Raw genomic sequence first — 26,787 nt, 5'->3', positions numbered from 1 at the left:
GCTTTCAAATGCAGTGTCAGCCCTCGGAGAAGTCCTCCTTCTTCATCCTCCTCCTCGTCCTCCTCCTCCTCCTAATACACTTCCTTCCTTCCTTCCTTCCTATTCCTCTTTTTCATCTTCACTTCCTCTTTCCTGTATTCTCCTCACCTCCTCCTCTCCTTCATCCTCCCTCTCTCTTATTTCCCTCTTTCCCTCCTTCTATCGATCCAAACCTTTCATCCCTCTCTTCCTCTTCCTTCCCAGCTCACTTCCTCTTGTCTTTCTCCATCTATCTCCTTCTTTCCACTTCATTGTCTGCATCTCTTTTGCATCCCTGCATCCATTTTTCCTCCCCTCCTCCACTTCCTCCTGCTCTTAAATACATAAATATAGACCTACGCATAGTAAAACTCCTCTTCCTCCTCCTCTCTTTCCACTTACTGTCTTTTTCTCCTTCTCTCAGTCGATATATTCTCTCCCTCTCTATCTCTATCTCTCTCAATCCATATCTTTTTACCCCCCTCTGTCTCCACTCCCCCTGTCAGCTTTTAAATGCAGAACTTTGTGTCTGAATTTGGCTCATTCTGTGTGAGTGTCTCATCTATCATGCATGAGTGTTAAATTATAAACTCTGGGTCACTGCGCTGCCCTCAGCTAACATGCTCTGCCTCTGAGAGAGAGACATAGACTGATACTGAAAGAGAGAGAGAGAGTTAACAGGAGATGGATATCAGGTCCCGATGTTATCGGGGAACACACTCAAGTTGTCCGTCCTCCAACTATCCTGCAGTCATTCTGCAGCTCTTCTCTACTGTAACTACTGTTTAGAAGTTGTATCACAAAGCTGCTGGTCTGTAATGGATAGAGGGTTGGGGTTCATATCATTTTTTGGAATGTGAATCATCCTACAAAGCCCACAAAGTCCCAGAAGTTGATATATTTTTCTATCTTGTACGCACAAGTTATGAAGCTTTATTAGCTTATTTATTTTACAAGACACTAGGTACTATATTATAACTTCTGCTGACAAGATAAAGACTTTTTCAGGACTTTGAGGATGTTGTAGAATCCAGTATCAAGTCCACTTCTTAAATCAGAATACTTTCAAATCCCTTAATGGATCCACTTTGGTTTAATCTTCAACATTTCTAAAATTAAGTTCAAAACAAAAAAAACTAAAACTCGGACTTAATTTAGATCTGTAACTATGTTTTGTTGGCCAAGAAGTAGAGGCAATTTTATTTATATAGCACATTTAATTACACATTTACTTTGCATTAAAATGCATTCGCAAACATCCACTCATGCAAAGACAGTACGAAACCCACAGACATAAATCACACGCACATACAGTAACTAATAATCAGCCTGAGAAGACACAAGGTTTCAGTTTCAGTGCTTTTCAATGTGATCAGAGTTCACAGATCTATAATAATTCCAAGGTTCCTGACTTGGTCACTGTATTTCAGCGACTGTGACTCTAACTGGCAATCCACAAGCAAGACGTCAGCGGAAGCGTCCAGTCTGTTCAATCCACACCAACTCCGACCTCCGTGAATATGTTCACAACATATAAACAGCAGGAGATTTGTGTGATTTAAACAGCTGTCTGTGGAGACTCGCTTCACTAAGTGCGCCAGAGGAAACTATCTTGAGGTGCAAAAAAACCAAACCTGCAGAGGATCCTGTGGTGACGTGTCACATTTGATAAAATGTGAACTGTATCTGTTCCTTGAGTCCTGTGAGAGACAGACGTAAATAGGAATGTGATTAAATGTGTACGTTTCTGGTCTCTGTTTTTTTTAGAACCTACCACAAGCATCTTTTTATTAAATAGTAAAAAATTCTGGATATCCATTAACTGATTTAATCAATAGAGATTACCAGTTTATCTACTGAACTGAGATCATCAGAAGACAGAGAAATGTACAATGGCGTGTCATCCGCATATAGATTTTAGGATGTATTACATCTCCTTATAATGTTGCCAAGTGGGATCATGTACAAAACAAAAAGCACTGGTCAAAGGATTGGACACCAGTCTTTATGCTAAGCTAGGCTAACTACATCCTGACTGCAGCTCTTTACACACAGACATGAGACTGAACATCTCACTCTCAGAAAGAAAGAGATTGAGCATATTTATAAATGTTGAACTATTCCTTTACATATCAGGTCTCCATTAAGGAAACTAAATGTGATATTATGTAGGTTGCATTAATGATGCAACAATTTACACAGCATTTCTAATTCTGTTTCTGGATTACCATTAGCACAATAACCAATCATAAAATGTTTTTTGCTAGATCAAAGTAAGTGTATAAATGCAGAAAATAGCATTCGCCCTTGAATATATGAGACTGCTGTGTTATGTAAGAGCTTGTGAACAAGTAACCTGGCTGCTCTGAATATGAAGCAACACTGCACACCTGAGTGCCACCTGAGTGACCAGGCACCGCTAAGCTAATCCAGGCTAACCTCTGCAGAACTATTTACACCTCTGCATTAAATATTTATCGAGAAGGAACTCTTATAAATTAGACATGAAACAAACACTTAGCTGCTGGCTACATGCTAAGTTTACGGGCCCAGATCCACTGCAGAGCCACATCAGAGTTGAATTTCTTCCTAAAATCCTGTCCTCTGATTGGTTAAAACCCAATTCAAGTAATTGATTTTTGTCCAGTTAGCTGCACACAGAATGGAGCATTATAGAGACAAAAATAACATCATGTAAGAGGGGATTTTTTTCATCTCTCTGTTGCTCTTTTAATGTCCAGAGTAAAATAAGCTTCACTTCATACATCATCATTACATTATATACATCAACACAGTCAGTGAGTTTATTACTTTTTCTCTCTGGAGGCTTCAGACCAGACTATTAGACAGGGAGGAAGAGGACGATATTGGAGATGGAGATAGTGATTCAACAGGGATGACGGAGTGGCGTTGTGAAGTGTTTGTTGATGAGATGAGCATTAAACTTGTGACTGATGACGGGGAGTGACTCGTCTGTTTTGGAGGAAAATGGAGAGCGGGTAGCGTGATGACAGAGACATTGTGAGGAATAAAAAAGCCAAATGGTATTCTCCATAAAAATACAATTTGGCGTTTTGTCCGATTGCTTTAAAAATTTGCTGCTATGAGAAAACAAACAGCAGTATAACATACTGACTATCTGTTCATTTAATGACGTTCAGACCAGAGGAAGGAGGTTGTGAGGCACCTTGAAATAAACATAAGATCCACGTTCATCAAACAGGAAGTATTTGATGAACGAAGTATAAACTGTTCTGCAACAGAGACATGGTTTACACACAGTTAGGATACAGGGAGGACATCATACTAATACAGCTTTCAATAAACTGTCATATTATTGTCCTGTTAGCGACCGAGCTATCTATCTCTCTAATATCTTAGAAAGCTGTTGTGACTGACAAGCGTTGGTATATTTATTAGCTCGCCAGCTACAGTAGTTCACTGTGTTTAAGACTTAATGGGTTGTCCTGGTGGCCTAGTTTTTATGATGCATGCCATGTAACCCTGACATCCGTGGTTATATGCTAACAAAGGCCCGGCTGGGAGTAACATTATATACATCAACCTGTCTTCCATTGGAATCTACCAACCTCAAACATATAACATATTCAACTCATTAGCTTTTTGAATTACAAAGCATTGTGATCATGAATTATACAAATTATGAAACCAACAGTAATCAAGAGAGTTCAGTATGAGTTGGGCTAAGGAAGTTGCCTGTGCCATAAAGCCAAAAAGATCTTAGGTCCTTCCAGTCCTTTATCATAGTCTTGTACTCTGGAAACCTGTTCTCTGGTTGTCCTGGTTTGGCCTAGGCCCCTTAGTTCCAGTGAAGGGAAATCTTAATGCTACTGTATACACTGATATTCTAGACAACAGTGTTCCTCCAACTTTGTGTCAACAGTTTGCGTCCCTTTCCTGTTTCAACATGACAGTGCCCCCGCGCACAGAGCAGCTCCATAAAGAAATGTTTTTCCCAGTTTGCTGTGGAAGAACTTGACTGGCCTGCACTGAGCTCTGACCTCAATCCCGTCCAGCACCTTGGGATGAACTGGAACACCGACTGAGAGCCGGACCTGATCACCAGCATCAGTGTCGCTCCTTTGTCTGAATGAGAGAAAAATCTCTGCAGCCACGTTCAACGTGGAAAGACTGAAGCAGAGTGGAGTCACATGTTGCACTATATTCTGCTGTCCACATACTTTTGACCATGTAGTGTAATTTGGTTTCTTTTATGGCTTAATTAATGTGACAAAAACAAATTGGTCTACAAGAACTGACATAGATCAGCAGAATGAAAACACAGTCTCTCACAGTTTTGTCTCAGCGTCCTGTGTGAGAATATTTACGGACTTCAGCTTGGAGGGACTGATTCGGGAAGGACGGTGATGGCGTGCAGAGTTTTTTGGATGAGTTTTCACCTCACAGCAGCATCTGACAGGAAGTGACTCTGATGTCCGACTGCAGAGGGAAGGTCAGCGCAGTGTGGAGGTGAAGGAGGTGAGAGAGGAGGATGGAGGGCTGATGACCGAACGAGCTCAGCTGTTCGTCATAACACCCAGCGGGGGCAGTTTGATTACAGTTATTGTGCTTTTGTAAGCCTTTGGTTTGGAGTCTGGAGTTATGAAAAACTCCTGGAAATGAAAATAAGTGCTAGATTTTACTGTGGTGTGGAATGAGTTTTGTCCATATTTGGTGAAAATGTTCTGGGTTATGTTTTGGATGACCTCAGGTGCTTTAACACACGACGTTTTAAATAATAGTTATTTTAAACTGCTTTTCATTTGTCCACTCGCTCTCAGAGCCACATGTTCAGATGAGATTCAGTGTTTTATTTTAGGGCAGTGACACATTTTCAACAGCTGGAGCACCGTGGGTCATAATGACAAAGGACTGGAGTTTGATCAGACTTTACAGCTGATTCTGGTCAATTAAGAAACCACCTTAAACGGCTCTGACGCTGACGTTGCTGAACTGAATGTGAATCAGTGTGTTTCCATCAACTACCTTTATATGAATATTTTCAAAAGGACGTGACAAGATGATGTCATTCATGGAGCAGCAGACACTCTGATGTTGTTGCTGCACAGCTGAGATCTATTTGTGTTTTTTAAATGAATGAATTTGTCTCTTCTGATCCATTTGCAGTGTTTTATTTTGTCTCTGGTTGTATTTTGACAGAGTTCGAGAGATTTTAGTGAGGAAATTGGTAAAGTGACGGGGATATGGAAATTACACCTTTGCAGTCAGTGGTGGAAAGTAACTAAGTACATTTACTGAAGTGAGGTACTTGTACTTTATACTTAAACTCTAATACAATTCAGAAAGAGAAAATGTACTTTTGACTCCACATCCATTTATTTGATACCTTTTGTTACTGGTTACTGTACAGATTCAGATACAACAACAAAAAATACCCCCAACAGATAAGTTCTGATGTATTATTATGGATAAAGTTAAACTATACTGATCCTTTGGGTAAATTCACAAGATACCCAGCAGTATATAAAGTAAAATCAGCTCCACCTTCACCAGCTGCAACATCAAAGTGATGAACACATGAGTGCATGAGACGGTGTCGTCCCTCATTCGTCCAGCAGTGGTCCATCGTAGAAAAGGTTTCAGTCGTAGTCGTCTGGACACTGTTTTCAGAATCAAGACGTTTCTGCTCCCATCCGGAAGTCATTCTCAATTGTGAAAAAATGGGACGGGAACTAGAAATTTAAGCTACTCTGAGTTACATAAGCCCCGCCCTCAGGGAGGAGTCTACCTGAGTATCTGTTGATTAGCTAGTTTCACCTGAAACTGACCTAATAGTTTCCATGATGGCCCAGTAATCAGTAATGAGGCCTATTGTTTTCTGGCTGCACCTCCCTCATCACTGTTAAGTACCTGATTAGCATGTGATTGGCGTGACCAAGGTGATAATACACTGAGTGTATTATCACCTTGGTCACCTTGGTTCCCGTCCCATTTTTTCACAATTGAGAATGACTTCCGGATGGGAGCCGAAACATCTTGATTCTGAAAACAGCGTCCAGATGACTACGACTGAAACCTTTTCTACATGAATGCATCAATAATTATAAAACAATAAGATCATATTTATTATTCTGAAGTATATTTTGATGCGGGTACTTGTAACAGAGTATTTCTACATTGTGGTATTAGTACTTTTACTTAAGTAAAAGCTCTGAGTGCTTCTTCCACCCCTGCTTGTAGTTGGTAAAGGTTAGTTTGACCGGTCAGTTAGCTGGTTGTGTGTCCTGAGACTCTGACTCTCGTCTTCTCTCAGTGAACTCTGAGGACGTCTGGGAGTTCCCTGCTTGTCTGGGAAACGTCAGTTCACTCAGCACTGCTGCTGCCTATATATAGACACTACACACACACACACATACGCACACACACACATACATACGCACACACACTCGAGGGAACCATTCATTTGTGTGTTCATCTCTCCTCTTTTTCATTCTCTGGATTCCTCTTGTTTTTCGTTTTCTGCCCTCCCCTCCATCCTCCCAAACTGCATTGGGCCGCTCTTAATTATTAATGAGGTCACACACACACACACACACACACACACACACACACACACACACACACGCACACACACAAAGTCAGAGCGTGTCTCCTCTTACGATCAATACGTCCACAAAAAGCTTTTCCTCTGACCCTCCCTCCTCTTCTTCTCTTTTACGTTTTCACAGTCCAACAACTTTTATCAAGATGGAGACAGAAATGTAATATCTGACAATAAGATATTAGAAAACAAGAACTAAAGAACCAGAAAACCGAATTGTATGAAGCAAATATCTGTGAACTAACAGGTAAATTATAAAAACACATTCACTTTCTTTTAGGGAATGCTTTCTAGCAGCTATGGTTAACGCTTTACCTTACCTGTGTTATAATTAATTACAGTAAATCTATAAAGATTTCAGTTGTCTCTGGTGTTATGACTATGGACATTCCTCACCTGAGTCCAGAGTTTTTAAATACACCTACCAACACTTCTAAAGCTCACTAACTAAACAAAACATGTGTGCTGTTCAGTGGTGAAGCACTATACTTAAGTACAAATCTGAGGTACTTGTACCTTACTGGAGTCTTTTCTTTTCATGCTACTTCTACTCCGCTACATCTCAGAGGGTCCACCTGTACTGTGTCTCTCTCTTCAGACACTCCCCTTTCCCAGGCCCCTTCAGTGTTATTCTTCACCTGTCCACCAGGTGACTTCAGACTTTCCTTTCACTCCAGATCATGCCACTCCCATCTGCCCTGCAATCACCTCATTCCCCTCACCTGAGCTTCCCCGTCCATCTCCCCACCTGCACCTCATTTCCTCATCAGCCCTGCAGCCTCCTTTTCCCCAAGTCAGCTGTCAGATTGCAGTTTCTTTGTTGCCATGTTTCTTTGCTTTCGAGCCACCTGTACCTGCACCTACCTGCGTCTGCCTGTAAGCTCATTTGAGTCATCAACTGGTCATTAAATCATTGAACTGTCCCTATCTGCCTCTACTTTCTGCATTTGGATCCTTCTGCTGCCTCACACTCACCTGTCTGACAGAAATATTGTACTTTTTACTTCACGACAGCTTTAGTTACTTTACAAGATTTTTTGATAAGATTTTTGCACAAAACATATGAAAATGTGCAAGTTCAGCTGAAACAATAAGTAGATTGACAGAAAATTAATCCGCAGCTGTTTTGATGTTTGAAGTCGTTTCTCCTGTAAATCCCTTCCTGGCTGCAGCTCCTCAGATGTGCAGATCTGCTGCTTTTCCTCTGAACGACTGTAATAACTGTAATGTTTGTTAATAACGTCGAGCTTCGGACTGTCGGTCGGACACGACGACACGGTGAAGGCGTCGCTTTGGGCTCTGGGTCGATCGATCGATGGATCGACGGAGAAAAGAATCGGCAGATGGATCCAGAATGAAAAGCATCATCAGCTGCAGTCCGATACAAACCGGTTCAACATGAGCTCCGGCTCCACCAGCTGCAGCAGCAACATCCTGCTTTACATTAATGCACGAGGAATAATAACCTGATGATAGAATATATAACAGCACAGCAGCCACAGGGACGCTGCACTGCTTTAATGCTTTAAGGGCTTTTTCCTGATTACACTTCCCACCAGGAACTAATTTTCTTTGTTGGGGTGACAACAGGAACCAATGCATTTTATTTTATTATGAAAATATAATAAAACAGGAAACAAAGTGTCGTTATAATCTCTCTCCTGTCATGAGAAGCACACAGAATCTAAAAGTAATCTCTCTTCTGATATTAATGGAAACCCATGGTGGTGTGTGTGTGTGTGTGTGTGTGTGTGTGTGTGTGTGTGTGTGTGTGTGTGTGTGTGTGTTAAGTTTACCCGGGAGAATGCAGGTGTAATGGGGACTTAAACAAACTGTCCCCTGAGTCCAAACGCCCCTCTCACAACCTGATTAACCATTGATTTTTCCACTGCTGAATGTGTGTGTGTGTGTGTGTTGGTGTTTCCCGTCTTTCCAATACAGTATAAATAAGTCAACACAATTACAGTCTTCACCACAAGTGGGAAGAAAAGACGGCGAGCAGGAACTCAAGTAATCACGGGAAAGAAAGGATGAGAGAAGTGAAGGCGAACAGAAGAGAGAAGACAGTGATGAGCTATTGGAACATGATTTTATCAAATTATATTTTTTCTATTAGTTTTTTATTAATTCATATTTTATTATGAACTCCATGGAACGCATTTCAGGTTTTGGGGGTAAATCTGATTTGAAAGAAGAGAGAAAATAAGCAATGTCACATAATAAAAAAAATGGGTGTGGTAGCCATTTTGAAACATTTTGACCCGATGAAGATCCGACTTGGATCGAAACATTGTCTTTTTGAATAAACGTTGTGACTTGGAGTCTCCTTCTACTGCGCTACATCTCAGAGGGAAATACTGGACTTTTTACTGCGCTGCGTTTGTCTGACGGCTTTAGTTTCTTTTCAGTTCTTCATCCCCTTCCTGTCCAGTGAAAACCACGTATCTTCAGGTGTTTGCGATGAGCTGAAGGATGAAGAGTTTCCTTTACGTGCTGAGAAAACTCTCCTCCTCCTGAAGCCGAATAAACTCTTTAACCCCGTTAAAGTTGACTTTTTAGAGATACATGGTTCTCACAGGACAGCGACGCTACAAACACGTGATGATCTTATAGACCACGATGCATTGCTGCAACTCATCTGATATATTTGTAGCAAATGTCTGAGCATGCTCAGTTTGTGACTGTGAGGAAAATGTATTTAATGGACGAATAAAGCAGTTGTCACTTACAATTAAAATATTGAAGAAAACAGAATATTAAATGTAAATGTCTGCGTATGTTCACAAACTGACTTGCAGGTTTTGTGCGTGATCAGTTTGTCCTTTCTACGAAATGCACATGTGGTTTGACAAATACAGTCAAAGTTAAAGTATTTGAGGTTAAGCTACAATAATAACTTTACGCATAAATGCTAACGGCTAATCAAGTAATGCTAACTGACCGCCAAAGCTCACAATACTTTGTAGGCTGGTCAAACAATGCTAACTGCTAAACAAGGCTAACAGGAATTATTCCTGGGTTGATGTGGAATATGCTAAAATGCTAACTGCTAACCCAGACTGGGCCGGTCAAAAAGAAAAAGTAAAAAGAAAACGAAACAACAACAAAACCCATTAAAAACGCTAACTGATGTTTTTTTTTGAGAAATTGTTTTACGGTAACAAAATAAGTGTAAAGGACAACCTTTTATCTTATTTGTAATGAGATATGTGTGAGGTAAAACAGCCGTCTCCCATTTTGTGGAGAAAATCATCAGATCAGGTAAAAATAAAAACACGCTAACTCATAAACAGATGCTAAAAGTTATATTTACATTCGAATATGCCACATACAGATAAATTCACAACCTGCATTTGTTGCAATCACATTTAGCCGCTTGTTATTCAGCCTCGGTTTGCTGTTTAAATGTTTAAGTACGCAGCTCCAGTGTCCAGGTGTGTGTGTGTGTGTGTGTGTGTTAGCAGTGTTTTGTCTCACTAAGTGGTAAAGCTGATTGTGTTCCCTTCACGTCTCTGAGCGAACAAATGAAACTTGACCTCAAACAAGATTCACAGGCAAAACATCTGTATTCAGACTCTAAAATGGATTCTAAAAGTCTAAATTCTCCTCCCTGCAGTTTAAACATGTGATAAAGTTACCGTCCATCAAAATGTCCATTTGATCCTGTCAATCATCTCACACAGCAGTGATGTCTGAGCGGAGCAGCAAACATCCGCCAGCAGACGAAGAAGACAAGTTTTAAACGCTTAGGAAAAATGTTGGGATATTATGACAATAAAGTCATGATTTTACAACAAAAAAATATAATGCAAATTAAGTCTGAATTCTATCAGAAAGAAGCCAAAATGATGCAAATAAACACCTAATTTTACACAAAAAAGTCAATATAAGAACAAGGTAGTACATTTAGTAGAAATAAGTCAATACTTTAAAAAACAGAAGTAATTTTAATATTTGTTGTGCGAACATTGTCACAATTTAACGAGAAAAAATCTACAAGGGAGTTAATCTTTATTTTACAAGAAAAAGTCAATATTACGCAAATAAAAGCCACTAAAGAAATTTAATATGAGAACGAGGTAGTAAGTTTAGTAGAAAAAAAGTCAACATTAGCGAAAACTTCAAATAAAAAAGTAGAAAAAGTAATTTCATAAGAATAAAGTTGTAATTTTACAGTTTTTTGTGGATAAAGTCAGAATTTTACAAGAAAAAGTCTGATTTATGCAGTGAAAGTATTAATTTAATGAGAAAAAGTTACTATTATGCAAACAAAGTTTTGCAAGAAAAAAGTCATTGCGGGAACGAGATATTAATAATGATGTCAGTTATTTCTATATAAGTATCGAAACTGTACGCTGGAAATTAATTTGAACTTTACTTTCTATCTGTTTTAAATGAGTTTAGAAGTGTTTCTCTTTCACAGAGAGCAGTTCTTCTCTCAATGCTTTGTTGCATCATCAGGTCGTAATCCTCTCTCTCTCTTTTCCCAACATGAAACTCCCATCAGTCGGTCGAATGTGGAGCAGAGAGTGTGTGTGTGTGTGTGTGTGTGTGTGTGTGTGTGTGTGTGTGTGTGTGTGTGTGGAGAGAAAAGGGACGGACACGAGGGAGAGAAGAAGAAGAAGAGAGTGAGAAATGACAACGAACAGAGAGAGAGAGAGAGGGAGAAGGAGGGGAGGGTCGAGCAAGCAAATGGGAGGTGGAGCCAGGGAGCGAGCGAGCGAGCGAGAGAGAGAGAGAGAGAGTGTGTGAGAGAGAGAGAGAGCGAGGGATGACAGGAGATGTGGTTGTTGCCGCGGCAGCAGAGCAGGACAGATCTGAGACAGTAAAACAGCACTCCTCCTCTTCCTCCTTCTTCTTCTTCTTCTTTTTATTATTATTCCTCCATCCTCCTGCGTCCGCCTGTCCTGTATCCACCTGGAAAAAACCTGCCTCTGCCTTCCTCATCACTCCTTCTTCTTCTTCTTCTTCCTCACCTTCATCCTCATCATCATCAGCCGCGGTAAGTAGGATGAAAACTGCTCCAGATAGACCGCTTCCTGCTGAGAATAGAATAAGAAGGGAGTGGAGAAGTCGAGAGGAGAGGAGGAGCAGGACGGGACGGCGGGGCGGAGAGAGGGAGAAGAAGGAGGAAATAGAATCAGAGTAGAAAACTTTGAATACAGACAAGAGAGAAGAATCAGAAAAGAAAGAAAGATGAACGACTATAGGAAGAGAAAAGAAGTGGACCGACAGGCCAGACGGCGTAGAGTCGAATAAAACGAGTGGTTTGGAAAAAACAGTTGAGCGCGACTGCAGCGATTCAGGACGGGAAAAAGTAGAAAAATAAGAGAATAACAGGTGGAAGTGGAGGAGACAAAAACAGATGACTTTGTAGAGTGTGTGTTTGTGTTTGTGTTTGTGTGTGTGTGTGTGTGTGTGTGTTTGTGCGTGCGTGTGTGTGTGTGCGTGTGCGTGTTGAGGTTGACGTAATCCAGCAGTATGAATTAGTGATGAAGTTCTGTGTGTTTGCTATTAACGGTGGTTAGCATTCAAGCATTCACACACACACACTTTTGATATGCATGCATGAAAGCACACACACACACACACACACACACACACACACACACACACACATTGTGCTCATTAATATTCACACACCTTCTGCTTCTGTGGTCCAACCGCGATGAAATATAATATTATTGGTGTTATTTTCTATTGGAAGTCTATTTTCTACTTTGATGTAATTTTCAAGTTCCGTTTTAAAGCTGAATTTATGTTTTTAAGTTAAAAAAAAAAGTGAGTCTGAAACGCATGAAGGAAAAAACTCAGGCTGAGTTGTGACGGGTGTCGCGTGTGATCTGTCTTTGTGTGTTCGTTTTGTCGTCTCAGTACCGTCTGACTTCCTGTCTGCGGCGCTCAGCTGCGAGCCCGTTGGTTCCTGCTGAAGACGTAAATCTTTAAAAACACTTGTAGTTTCTATCAGACCAACAGGAGGAAACAGAGCGTCTGTTGGGGACTATTTCCAGCGGCGGATGAATCCACATGTGGTGCTGTAGTGAGTGTTTGGGGCAGCAGGACGGTGTGTGTGGGGCGGAGTCAGAATAAACTACAGTGTGTGTGTTCGTGGTGATGAAGGAACATGTCAGCCAGTGCAGCAGAGCGGCTCGCTGATGAGTTTTAATAGTTTCTGATGACGACGGAGGAAGAAGATCCATCAGCTGTGATTCACACACACACACACCTGTTAGCAGAAACGTTCATGATGGTTTGAGTCTGAACGTGAGATTTAATGATGAGAAGAAAAATACAGAATATCACCAGATTTATCTTTAAAAGAAATGTTTTTGAGATGTTTTAATTCTATTTTGTTTAAATTTAAAAAAAAGGGAAGAAATTAGTATCGAAAACTTATATTGCGTTCATGAGTTAGTTCAGACTGAGAAACTTTCTTTTAAAAAAGCTCCAATAAATCCAACGTCACCTAAAAACGAAATAAACATGGACGCCTCAAAGTTTGGTAACAAAATCCAGATTTAGTTGGTATAATGTAAATTCACAGTATTTTTAACCATCACACGAGCAACTCCTCATACAGCCGTCTTGAGTCTCGTTCACCTTTTCAGAAACTGGGAATTATTTTCGTTTTTTGCTTTATTTAAAGTTATCGTCCTGCCACAGGTCCAGGTATTATTGGGGCAGCAAACTGTTTGAGCAGCTGGTGTGTCTGTTTACGGTGCAGACAAACAAACTCAGTTTTAATAAAGGACTGTAAATAAAGCAACCGCCATCTGATTTCAGCGTCTGATCGGCTGACAAAAACAAAAAAAAAATCACCCAAACGACTGTCGTTTTGTTTTGTAGACGCATTTTTGATGAAGAATCACGATCAGCACTGACCTCGGTGACAAATACATTGTGTTTCCTGTGGCGGCTTCACAAGTTGAAGCGGTAGCAAATGTTGCGTTAGCATTAGCAGTAAACTAGTCCAGCTCTGATACGGCCGCAGGAGAGGGAACAGTAAACACGCTGCGTCGTTTCCTGTCATTCCCTCGTGTTTAGGAAGGCAGTCTGAATCCAGCGCGGGACTGGCGGACTCCGCCACTAACAGTGAAAACTACCATATAGAGAGGAAATTACACAATGAATTAATGGCTGTTGCAGAGAAAATGCAGATCATAAATAGCATCAAAAATGGATGTGAAAATCTTACGGATTCTAACTTTAAATGTCAGACAAGACAGCAGACGACGCAGAGCTGTCCAAAAATCACACGGAAACGTAAATACACAACGTCATGTGACAGTTCTGTTAGCTGACACACCTTGATGCTTCGTTTACTGTTAATACTTCGCAATCTTCTTCTGTTTTATCGCGATCTGTTGTAGTCTACTGACGTTTCTTGTGTTTGTACTAGACTGTGTGTGTGTGTGTGTGTGTGTGTGTGTGTGTGTGTGTGTGTGTGTGTGTGTGTGTGTCTGCTGCAGTGAAGTGCTGCTCACTGATGGCCGGCTAATGGTTTCACACAAACACTCAGACTGACCAGCCATGTGCTGCTCTTCATCACTGTGTGTGTGTGTGTGTGTGTGTGTGTGTGTCGACAGCAGTTTCCACTCCAGCAGAAACACTTACCTGCTCCGGCCTGAGTCACACTTTTCCTGCTGGTTTTTTTGGAAACCCTCTCGTTCTCCGGAGTCACATGTTTCAGACGGACATCAGTTTCCTCTCAGCGGGTCCAGTACAGAGAGAAGTCCAGGACGTATGTAACCGGCATGACAGGAGTACTCGGAGCTTTTACTTCAGTGAAAGTAGTAACGCCACAGTGTAGAAACACTCTGCAGCATTCAAAGTGTACACAAGTATCAAAATATACTCAAAGTACCAAAAGTAAACGTGCTCATTATGCAGAATGATGTCTATTGATGCATTAATGAGTTCATCACTTTAATGTTGCAGCTGGTAATGGTGGAGCTGAACTATATGCTGTTGGGTAGCTTGTGAATATCCAGCCGTGATCAATAAAGTCTTATCTTAATCTATAACATTACATCATGATTTATTTGTTGATTATATGCTGTATTATTAATCGGAATCTGCAAAGTAACTAAAGTTATCAGATAAATGTAGTGAAGTTAGAAGTATTAAAATATTTGCCTACATAATACTGAAGCACAGCACTATTTAGCCCTTTAGCTTAGCGACACTGACTGGGAGCAGGGGGAAACTGCTAGCGTCGGGAGAAGAGGCTCCTTGGCCGCTAATAAACCCGTCTACATCACGGCAGGAGGTTCGTATCCATAGTTACATCTCAGCTGGGTCCATTACCAACTATTTACGCAATGTTTCATATCTAACACAGTATGACGCAGCTTGTTTAGTGGCTAGTTGTTCCTAAACTTCTTCACCCGTGTGCACTAAGAATATAGAGATAGAAAACAGGAAGGATGGTAGAGAGAGACAGATGGCAGAGGTGGAAGAAGTGTTCAGACCCTTTACTTCAGTAAAAGTACCATTACAATAATCTAAAAATACTCCGCTACAAGTAAAAGTCCTGCATTAAAATCCTACTTAAGTAAAAGTACAGAAATATTATCAGCAAAATGTACTTAAAGTATCAAAAGTAGATTTTTATTAGACTGTTAATACTGATCGGCGGTGGAAGAAGCACTCAGATCTTTAAGTAAAAGTAGAATGTTTGCCTCTGAGATGTGGCGGAGCAGAAACACTCGAGTAAAGTACAAGTACCTCGAAACTGTACTTAAGAACAGAGTAAAAGTACTTCCGCACTTTCCGCCGCTGATGACAGGAAGTGGAAGAGGAGGAGAGGAAGGTCGCGGAGAAAAGGAGGTCAGGAAGAAATGAGAGAAATAAAGCTCGTCTTGTTTCATAATCAATGAACTGAGTTATTGATAGAAGCAAAAAGAAACTCGTACTCAAAATATCTACAAACAAAATGACTAAAGCTGTGTCTCCTGCAGACTTCCTGTTTACCTTCTTATTGATCGGCGATCAGAGAGCCCCGCTGCCTCGTCATCGATCGGTAGTCACCAACGTGTTTTCTGCTCCATTGATCAGTGATTGGAGCCGCGTCGTTGTCCTGTTATTGATCGGATCACATCCAGTGCAGAGCAGAGGCAGCAGGATTTCATATTTACAGAAACATCTGTCACGTCAGCTGTGGATCAGGTGACATCCTGTTTCCTTTATTTAAAATATGTCATTTATCTCTCTTTGTTTTAGAAACACATTCGACAGATTCAGAGAGTTTTTTATGAAAACTCTGAAAAATCTGTTTGGGTTTGAATTAGACATTAATATAATATTAAAGACCATATCTGAGATAAACTACTGGATCAAAGAGGAAACTGAGGAAATGAACTCTCGACACATTTAAACGCTGTTTTTATACACGGAAACACAGAATCGTCAAAACGTTTTAGTTTTATGAGACTAAAGTTCACAATAAAAAGTCAATATTTTTTTAAAAGAGTCAATATCATTAGAATTACATCAGATTTATGGGAGAAAAAGTCGACATTTTAGGAATTAAAGTCAAAATTACGAGAATAAAATTATAATTTTACAAGAAAAAGGTCAATTTGAGCCAGAAAACTATAATTTTATGACAAAAGCTAAATATTGTAGAGCTGTCAGAAAAATAATCAGAAGCTGTTTTGATCATAAACGATTCTTGAAGTTATTTTTCCAGCGAAAACGCAAAACACGACCTAATCCCAGTTTCTCCGGTGTGCCGGTTTTATAGTGACTCGCTTTGGGTTTTGGACTTTTAATCAAAACGAGATGTTAAAAGACGTCACCGTGGACTCAGGCCTCGTTTACTATTTCATGACACTTTATAGATTAAATGATGAATCAAGCTAATAATTGTCAGATTAATCAATATTGAAAATCATTGTTAGTTGCAGCCCTAAAAAGTCAATATTAGGAGTAAAATAAAGTCATACTTATTATGAGAACAACATTCGCAAGAATATTTGAACAGTTTATAAATAATATTTCTCATAGTTACGACTTTCTGAAATCTCCAAATTCTTTTCTCCAAAAGTGGCAGAAAGACTTTTAGTGTAATAATACTGATGTAAATAAAGATGACTGTAGGTCAAAAAAGACTTTTTACATTTTACTGAGAGCAGGAGCTGGTGCTGCGTTAGCTTAGCACAAAGACTGGAAGCAGGGGGAAACTGCTAGCCCTTAATCCCACTTTAACCACACTCCAGCTGCCACACTCAGATATTAAAGGACTTGAAAAACATTGGCAGATATTTTGCAGATATATTCAGTACAAATATTCCTAAAGAAAAATGTTTAGGCAGCGTTATATTCCCTCTACAACATTTTAAAGGAAAGTAGTTGTATGTAATTCATATTTCCCCGGTGTTTACCTGAGGATAGTGCGTCTAAATACAGAGACGCGCGACACCACAGGATGAAATCACGTTGCATCTGTTCACTTCAGCTGATTCACTTCATAATCACAGACAGAAGAATGTACAGTCGAACAGAACAGTCGTCATGCAGATCCCATTAGAGGAGAACTCCTGCCAAGTTTGTTTGAAGCTTTTAAGCTGAACAGATGAAACACTGACTGATGGGGAAATAAATAAGACATGAACAGAGTTTAGTGATGGACGAAGTGTTCACATCCTTTACTGCAGTAAGAGTCCTGACACCACTCTGTGGAAGCACTCCGCTACAGGTAAACGTCCTGCAGGTAGAAGTATAATCAGCTGACAGTGAGAGTCGTCCCTGTGCAGTGAAACGCTTCCTGTCAGTGTTTATTATATCTGATGTTTCTGGATTCATATTCCTGCTGCATTCATGTGTGTGTTGCATTTTACTGCTGCAGATGTTTCAGGTCGAGCTCATTTTAACTGCTTTACATACTGTTGGGCAGTTTAACCTGCAGCAATGCATCATGGTCTATAAGGTCATCACGTGTTTGCAGCGTCGCCGTCCTGCGAGAACCACGTATCAGAGAAACAGCCTGTTTTCAGCTCTGTGACGATGCGTTTCCCAGCTGATCCGAGGGGGGGTTAAAGAGTTTATTCAGCTTCAGGAGGAGGAGGAGTTTCCTCAGCACGTGAAGGAAACTCTTCATCCTTCAGCTCGTCACTAACACCTGGAGATACGAGGTTTCCACCGGACAGGAAGGGGCTGAAGAACTGAAAAGTAACTGAAGCCGTCAGACAAACGCAGCGCAGTGAAAAGTCTATATTTCCCTCTGAGACAAGGCCGAGTGGAAGGGGAAAGTAACCTCAAAGTACCTCGAACTTGTACTCAGGTGCAGCACTTGAGTAACTGAACTTCGTTACATTCCACCGCTGAGCGGCTGCACTGTGACTGAAATTTGGTAGAAACTCTTCCAAAATGCTGCGACTACACTTCAAACTGTTCCTCTTGGTTCCTGAAGTGGTTGAGGAGAGTCTTTCACTCAGCAGTTGGACGGGAAATCCACTGACTCAGGTTCAGCTCCCACACAGTAATAACCATAAAAACAGCAGCCGTACCATTACCGGAAGCTTCCGGGGTCGAAGCTGCAGCAGCGGCTGCTCGGCGGGAGGGAGACGCTGATCCCAGAGCTGTGGCTGTGGATAAAACGCCGCCTGCGGACGCTGTAAATATCTAATGTGCCCTCAGAAACACATCATGTTGGCAGGGACTCCCACAGAGAGGACGGACTGATGGACGGACCTACTGGAAACCTGCAGACAGACGGACCGCCCTCTTTCCTCTGGAAACCAACAAAAACAACGACTCATTTTACTTTAACTCTGACGTCAGAACATTGTCTCTGTTTGCATGTAAGCAGCTCCAGATTACATCGTTCTTTCCGGGAAACTTCCTGTGAAATTATTAGGAAATGACGCACGTGTTACATGAAGCGTCACCTTTTCACTGTACTTCCCAAAATGACGATCTAAATGCTGTTTCGAAGCCCTCGCCACAGATACTGAATCCTGATGGAAACATACGTGTTCTAAAAATGAATAATATATAATAAAAACACTGCAGTCAGCCTGAAATAAGTTCTTAACAGCTGAATGTAAAATCCCCCACGCGTGTACGACCACAGGGACACGCCGACCGCCAATACGCTGCTACAACTATTTATTTTACCACAACTGACTATCAGACCTACAACTGCTGTAAACGTCTGATTAGCTTCACGCTATTTATCCCAAAGCACCGTAACCTGTAAACAACAAGACCGATAATCTGACTCCCTGCTAGCGCCCCCTGAAGACTGCAGTGTTTATTACAGCCACAATGTGAAACAATATACTGACGATTCAGCTCTCCTCAGTGTGTGAGCCGTCCCAGACCACACATCTTCTTCTCGGACAGGTTGGGATTGTCCTCACTGACAGCTGGTGGAAAAATATACGGAAATAAAATGAAACATGGCGGCATGGTTTAATTTAACAGTACGGTGAGTGGCTGAAATGTAGATAAAGTGTGTGTGTGTGTGTGTGTGTGTGTTCCTGTTGAAATGATGTGAAACTTTATCTAGAAAACACTGCAGTACCAACGCCGGTCAGATGGAAGCTGTGTGTTAGTTTATATGGTGTGTGTTCACACATGTGTGTCTTTGTTTACATATGTGTGTGTGTGCGTGTGCGCGCGTGTGTGTGTGTGTTGCGGATTGTATGTGCTTAGTGGTAACCGAGGCAGTGCAGCTGAACGTGGAGAACCCAGTCAGGCTGAAAGTTCATTCATAATTCATCAACACACACACTGGAGATTTTACTGAGGCAGGGCAGGTACAGGAAGGTGAGTGTGTGTGTGTGTGCGTGTGCGCTGAACTTTGATGTCCCTATATTTTGCCTTGTGTCTGTTGCAGGATTTGTATGCGGCTGTTTCATCGGGGACATTTCTGCTTTAGTTGAGTTCAGTTTGCTGTTGATCTGGCAGATCTTTAAATCCTGACCTGAAGAAAACCCTGTGACCGTATAGAAAATATATAAATATATAAATATATAGTACAGCACAGTATATGTAACCACAGTTCTTGGGGTTCTTTATTTTAACCTACAGAAGAACACAATATGATGAAATTGGTCCCTTTTGCCCAAAACAATTAAATCGATCAAACTTTTAAATCTTTTATCCCTAAACCTGAAGTATATTTCTGTTTACTGACAGAGAACTGAGATAATGCTGCTTTCACATCTCTCACCACAAGCCACAAATATAATAAAACTATTTTTCTTTAATAGTGTACCCACACTTTAAGACTGAAATATAATTTTTGTCACTAAAAATCAATTCTTGTCTCAGGAACGCTGCTGCTGCGGCTGCCTCGCCGTCGGCCGTTGTTCAGCATTTTTAGCGTCTCCTGAGGAGAGTCCACACCGAGACGCACCTGCATGAAGGAGAGGTGGGTGGGTGAGGTGCGTTATGGGTATTATTTGTTTGTTTTGGTTTTTTCTGCCTGCCGCCAACAGTATCTTTGGTTTTAGTTGCTGCGAGCAGTGCGAGTTTTCCAGATGGAGTCCTGTAGATCCGTCTGTATTGATCTGTTGTGGCAGGAAGGTTTGGACCGGATTCAGACAGCCTCTCTAACGCGAGCAAAATAAAGTTCAAATGCAATTCAGCCAACAGCAGCACTTAAAAACTGTGTGTTGTATTATGAGTGAGACTGTGCTGTCAGTGTAGTTATACTGATGACTAAAGTGCATTTCTTAACTCTGCTGTTTTCATGCCGTCATATCGTTTCGCTATATCTATATCTATATCTATCTACCATCTCTTTAAATATTTCCCATTATTGATTGAACTATCCGTACGCTTTTGGAGGGGTTTTGGTAAACCAAACATCACCAGAACGACAGCACTTAAATTAAATCATTTATCAATGCATAGAAAATAGAATAAAAGTACACGACAAGAGTAGGGATTATAACCTAAGTGAATATTAAAAACTGCAAAAAACGGCACAAAAAATACAAAAACTGCAAAAATATTCTTGTGGTTGTGTTTTGTGGTCATGTCATGGTAATTTTCACTCTTTATGTAGGATTTTCTTGTGTACTTTTACTTTGAAATGTCTGCATTGGAGGTGCAGCATCCTGTAGAGGCGGGCCATTTACGTGTCCAGTTGTCATTGGATAATTGACGCAGAGTCGGCCATCTTGTGGTGCGTATAAAGGCTGTGTCTTCACCTGCTCTGATGAAGAACCTGAGTGGAAACATGTTGGTTGAATAAAGAAGACAAACACAAATCTGTACCGGATGCAGAGACATGAAACTGATGTCCTCCTTCTCATCTGATTCTGAGGAAGACAGAAGCAAAATGTTGAAGTGTTTCTTTAAAGCTTGATTAATTGGTTAATTTCAGCTCCGCAACAGGCTGACAGACTCACAGCTGCGACTTAATATCATATAAAGTAGTTGTAGCTAACATGTTAGCATTCAGCTGCCTGCTTCCACACAGAGTCGTGTTTGTGTCCACCTGGTGAATGTAAGTCCAGTATGCTCTCTCTTTGATCCCTGTTTTTGGTCTCCACCAACTCCTGAGAATTATATTATTATATATTATATTATATATATTATATGCAGGTCGAACAGCAAAATGTGTGATTCAGATGTGTGCAGGTCATTAAATAAAACTGCATTATAGAGAGATTAGTCCTTTTGACATCTTGTTCGTCTTTTTAAAGTATCATTGAGTTTTTATTCGTTGATGAAAATTATAATCCATCTCGTCACAGTTTTTGTTTGTAGTCTCTTGTTGTAAATTTATAATATTTCTTCAATGCTGTCCAAAAACTTTTGGCTATATTCAATGTTTGCAGGGGTAATTTATGGGCATGTTTGCAGCACTAATGAGTAGCAGTACTAGTAGCAGCAGTATTAGATCTGCAGAATGCAAAGAAATGATGAATGAAATAGCGCCTCCTGGATTCAGCCTGACGTATCTGGTATCTTTGGAAACGTCAGGATCTCCGCTAGAACTTGAAATAAAGTTCAACATGAGTCTGTGAAGATGAATCTGCTGATGGCACTTGAGAGTTGAAGAGGTTAAACTTCCTGAATCAGACGGACTCGCTGTGATTCAAACCAAACCTGAGGAAGTAAAAGTTTTATTGCTCCCACTGTGGACTTTATGCAATAAACCTGCGACAATAACTTTTCATCTGACGAAAAGCAGTTTCAGAGGAAACTTTATTGTGTCTGGTTTATTGAATGAAGAACGCAGAGGGAGAAATAAAGAGAGAGGCGGCCGGCTGTGTTTTCCCTCAGCAGACTGAAGATGCTCTGTTCGTCTGATTATAAAAAACATCTTTAATAACCTTTATATCTTCATCTGTAACACATGAACATGAGTTCAGCTCCATGCGTCTGTCAGGGGATGTTAGAAACAGGAAGGAAACAGTCGATAAAGACCAGTCATGACGTACACTCGCAAAGTTTTTTTATTAACAATATTGTTTGTTTTTATATATTGATGTGTTTGATAAATTAAAACAATTTCAAAACTGAAAGCAATAAATGCCACATGAATTTTACTGTACGCGGGCCTGCTTCTGTGTTGATGAACTAAGGCCGGTCTTATCTCTTCCACGTTGTCAGGTGATGAGTCAGCATTTACAAACAGAATTTGTACGTGAATAAATCGTAAATATGACTCTGCTAACTCTTAGCATAACTTTTGTTGTCAAAGTTTGCATTTTATTTAGTATAGGTCTGCTGTTAATGGATCATACCGCTGATTTTCATGAACGTATCTGCTAACAGGTGTGTGTGTGTGTGTGTGTGTGTGTGTGAATCACAGCTGATGGATCTTCTTCCTCCGTCGTCATCAGAAACTATTAAAACTCATCAGCGAGCCGCTCTGCTGCACCGGGTGACATGTTCCTTCATCACCACGAACACACACACTGTAGTTTGTTCTGCCTCCGCCCCACACACACCGTCCTGCTGCCCCAAACACTCACTACAGCACCACATGTGGATTCATCCGCCGCTGGAAATAGTCCCCGACAGATGCTCTGTTTCCTCCTGTTGGTCTGATAGAAACTACAAGTGTTTTTAAAGATTTACGTCTTCAGCAGGAACCAATGGGCTCGCAGCTGAGCGCCGCAGACAGGAAGTCAGACGGCGCTGAGGGACGGAGCGACACGTTGGTTTGAGTCCGAACGTGAGATGTGTTGATGTAGAATGACACCAGACTGACACTTAAAGACTCTGTTTTTGGAAGTGTATCTGCAGACTGTTTCACTCACCAGCAGCATGTTAGTCTGCTCTTCCTCTTCCTCATCGTCTCCTTCCTCCATTTCCCCCCTTTTCCCATTTCATTCTCCCTTCTTCTCTCCCCTCCCTCCCTCATCCTGCCTTATTTCCTTCTCCTTCTTTACCTTCTATCTTTTCATTTTACCGTATCCTCTCTCCTCCTCCCGTCTCCCTTCATATTTAGTCTCTCTCTCTTTTCTATTGACAACTAAATTTCTCCTTTCTATTATTTTCCTTCCTCTCCTCATTCCTTGTCTCTTCCCCCCTCCTCTTCTTTCCTCCCCTCCCTCACTTATTTACCTTCTGTTTCCTCTCCCCATCCTTCCTTTCTTCCCTACAACTCTCTCTACCTTCTCCTCCTTTCTTTCTTCCTCCCATCTTTTCTCATTGCTCCTCCTTTGCAGTTTTCCTCTCCCCATCCTTCCTTGTTTCCTTCTTCTATTTACCTTCTATTGCCTCCTCTCTCCTCCTCCTTTCTTTTGACAAATCCATTTCTCCTTTTTCTCCTCTCGTCTTCATCTCCTTTCCTCCCTTTTTCCCTCACTTCACTTTTTCCTCTCCCATCCTTCCTTTCTCTTTCTCTCCTCTCCTCACTTCTTTCCTTCAACACGTCTTTCTTTTCTTTCTCCTCCTTTTCTCCTCACCTCTCTTCTCCATCCTTCCTTGTTCCCTTTTTCTATTTACCTTTAACCTACCACGCCTCCTCTCTCCTCCTCCTCCTTTCTTTTTCTAAATTTCTCTCTTTTCTTACAAATCCATTTCTCCTTTCTTGTGTTCGTCTCCTTTCCTCCCTTACTACACCCTCTGTTTTCCCTCCCATCCTTCCTTTCTCCTTTCCTCCTCCCTTCATTCCTTGCGTTGAACAACTCTTTCTCTTCTTTCTCCTCCTCCTCTTCACTTTGCTCGTATTTTTTCCCACATCTCCTCCTCAATGCTTTCCTCCCTACTTTTCCTCTAATTTTCCTCCCATACCTCCTCTCTGCACCTTTTCTCTGCTATAGTAATTATTCCCTTCTTTCCTCAGACAACTTAATTTCTCCTTCTGCTCCTGGTTTGTCTCTGACTCTCTGTGTGTTTCTGTTTGTGTGTCTCCTGACAGGACAGCCCTACATGGACATGGAGTAAGGACGGCCTGACGCCGCCTCCTCGCTCTCCAACACAGAGCTGCTGTCTCTCCACCGCCACTACCACTTCTGCCCCACCGGCTTGAACAAGAGAGAGCGAACAGTGAAAACACAGAGACAGATAAAGGAAAATTATAGAGGGCAAAACAGCAAGCAAACGCAAAACGAGAAAGAGAAAGAGAGGAAGAGGGAGGCTGCACATCCATAATCTCCACAGTGGAGAAACACTTAGAGGGAGGGAGGCAACACAGGCGATTCTGTCTATCTTGCAACTTCAGGAACCATCATCACAATTTAATAAGAATTTGAAAGGCTGCAGCGCTGCAACAAATCAGTCTTCAGAGGGAGAGAGGGCGGGCGAGAGAGCTAGATACAGACAGAAAGAGAGAGAGAGAGGAGGCTGCAGCGATGTGGAGGCCAGACACCAGTGTGTTGAGGCTCTCCTACCTGGATTTATACCCTTTTCATTTTTGTTGTAAGTCCCAGCAGCAATAAACCTGTGACAGCAATATCAGAGAAGAACTTTATTATTATTTTACACATATTCCGCCGTTCTAAGAAATTATGCTTTTCTATCAAGAGAGTCTGTGATTTAAAGTGGGAAAATCTTGTTATTTAGAAGAACAGGACAGACGTTCGCTCGCAGGCCGGAGGTTTGTCACCTGCAATCGGAAAAACAACCAAAAAAGGAAATATTCCAGCTAATTCCTGAGAGGTTTCCCGGTTTTCAAACTGTCAGTTTACCCCGAGGAGCGTCTCGCAGGCCAGAAGGAGCTGAGAGCAACAAGGAGCGCTTCATCCCCGCCCAGCAGGACGACGTCAGAAACCTGTCAAAATAAAAGACGGGTCACATACCTGTCAGATGCATCGGCTTTCCCGCTCCTTCACGGCATTTTTTTCATGGCTTGACACCTAACTGCCATCTGACCCCTCCCTCCACCCCTCCTCCCCCCTTCCTCCCCCCTCAACATGTCCGACCACCTCCTCTCTCGCTGCCCCAACCACTCGAGGAAATCAGGGCAGGAAAAGAAGTGAGCGAGGATTTAGTGAAGGCGCTTACCTCAGATCCATTAGCCCCACCCTCTTGCGAGGACAGAAGTTGACTCTCTACAGGTGGGACGTGCTGATGCAAGATGGCGGCCGGCGTGGCGACGTGGCTGCCGTTTGCGCGGGCTGCGGCGGTGGGATGGCTGCCGTTAGCCAAGAAGACGATGCCCAAACCTCCCGTGGACAACTCGTCCAAATCAGATGAGATCCTGTACGTCAACGTCAGCGGGGTCAGGTTTCAGGTGGGTGCTGCTGTCTACTGAGCATGCTCCAAACTATGATAGCAAAGTGGGGGATACTGCAACGCCACCAGTTACAGACGTTTTACCTTCCTCCCAAGACCAGTATCCCTGGGAGTAATGTCCATATTTAGAGTAGATATTTCTGCCACAACTTCACCGACTTCCAGCGTGCATGAAGAAGTAAGGAAAAGTCTGACGAGCACCAGCAACACTTGTAGTATAAAGAACAACCGATGCGTTTCAGCTCGTGGCCTTCGTCCCGGGCTCCAGGGTCTTCCCTAATGAAGACCCCGAGCCGAAGCGCACTGGTCTCACAATAAAGTTGTTCTTTATAATACAAGTTTTGCTGGATTTTTGACCTCTTCATATTGGACAATTCCACACCTCACAATGTCAATACCAATGTTTACAGCCAGTGCAGGAAGTAGTTAGACTTTTACGTAGAGAGATGGAAAGTAAACGGGTGGAGGATGGACGTGTAGCATGTCTGACATCCCGTCACAGACCTGCAGTGTTCGCCTTTTTAATAACCCTAACCTCAACCATGGTTTATTTGCTATAACCAACCGCACGTTGGACATAAAACAACAGTCATTGAATTGAACCCGGGATTTTGCATTATTGTCCAATACTGACAGCATTCATATTGGACGATTCTTCAAAAACCCTTTGTGTTCAGTGACAGTGTTTCCTAAAACATTTGCGCATGAGTGTGGTTAATGTTAAGGAAAAACTGTTGTTCACGTTTAAAAACAAAACAACAAGCATTAACTGCTGGTCAGCGACGAGACGTGAAAGCTGGTCTCCCACAGAAGATGGATGCGCTGCACGGCCATCAACAGACCGGACCACCACTTACTTACTTCCCGACAGAAAGGGCCCGCTCCTTCCTCAACCGCATCTTCAGACAAGAATATTGTTATCGGGTATTCTGCACAAATTCTACCTTGCTACATAAAAGACACACTCCTTCCTGCATTGACAATGAACACGTTGTAGATTTGTCCAATATAAACGTAAATCCTGGGGATACTGGGCTGCTTCTTGACAAATCAGGGACCTTACACACAGTTTTGTACATAAACAGTGTGTGCGCTCACACAGAGCACTTGAGAATGTGCGTAGATTTAAAACCACTCCTGACCATGTGTGACTGACTGTCAACTCTGGCTTAAGATATGTTAATTGTTAAGACATGCTTGACCCAGTGCTGCTGACACAGACATAGACAGATAGTCCAACGTTTTCTGCTGAGTTTAATTTATAACGCGCAGCTTCTTCCTCTGATATGTGAAGTCTTGTAGGCGCTGCTCTTTATTTTGAGAACAAGGACATCATTTCTTTGGGTGAAATGTAATTTTAAATTTACATTAACCCCCCGCCGTCACTCTTTGATGTCAAGAGCGCCGCTTTCATGTTGTATTTCTAGAACTGCACCACCAGCAGCTCCATACTCATACTGCAGATCCAAAGGATGTGTTAATGTCAACTATAATCATTCTGCATTAAAGATAAATTGAATAAACTCAGTAGTCTT

General features: G+C 41.6%; 1 protein-coding gene across 6 annotated transcripts in view; it reads left to right on the top strand.

Moving 5' to 3' along the window:
* Positions 1-11,370: 11,370 nt before the first annotated feature.
* kcnd1 (potassium voltage-gated channel, Shal-related subfamily, member 1) overlaps positions 11,371-26,787 on the top strand; it is a 75,498-nt gene continuing 60,081 nt past the window's right edge. The window contains exons 1-3 of one of the 6 annotated variants that reach the window (XM_044210225.1): positions 20,674-21,065; positions 22,660-22,839; positions 23,937-25,250. In XM_044210225.1, coding sequence (XP_044066160.1) covers positions 25,095-25,250 — 156 coding nt within the window. In that variant the 5' untranslated portion in view covers positions 20,674-21,065; positions 22,660-22,839; positions 23,937-25,094. The other 5 variants (XM_044210230.1, XM_044210226.1, XM_044210231.1 and 2 more) reach the window with 5 other exon arrangements.

Source organism: Siniperca chuatsi, linkage group LG10 (assembly GCF_020085105.1).
Source record: "Siniperca chuatsi isolate FFG_IHB_CAS linkage group LG10, ASM2008510v1, whole genome shotgun sequence".
Classification (NCBI taxonomy): domain Eukaryota; kingdom Metazoa; phylum Chordata; class Actinopteri; order Centrarchiformes; family Sinipercidae; genus Siniperca; species Siniperca chuatsi.
Note: the sequence above shows the minus strand (reverse complement) of the source record. Positions and strands in the feature narration are given on the sequence as shown.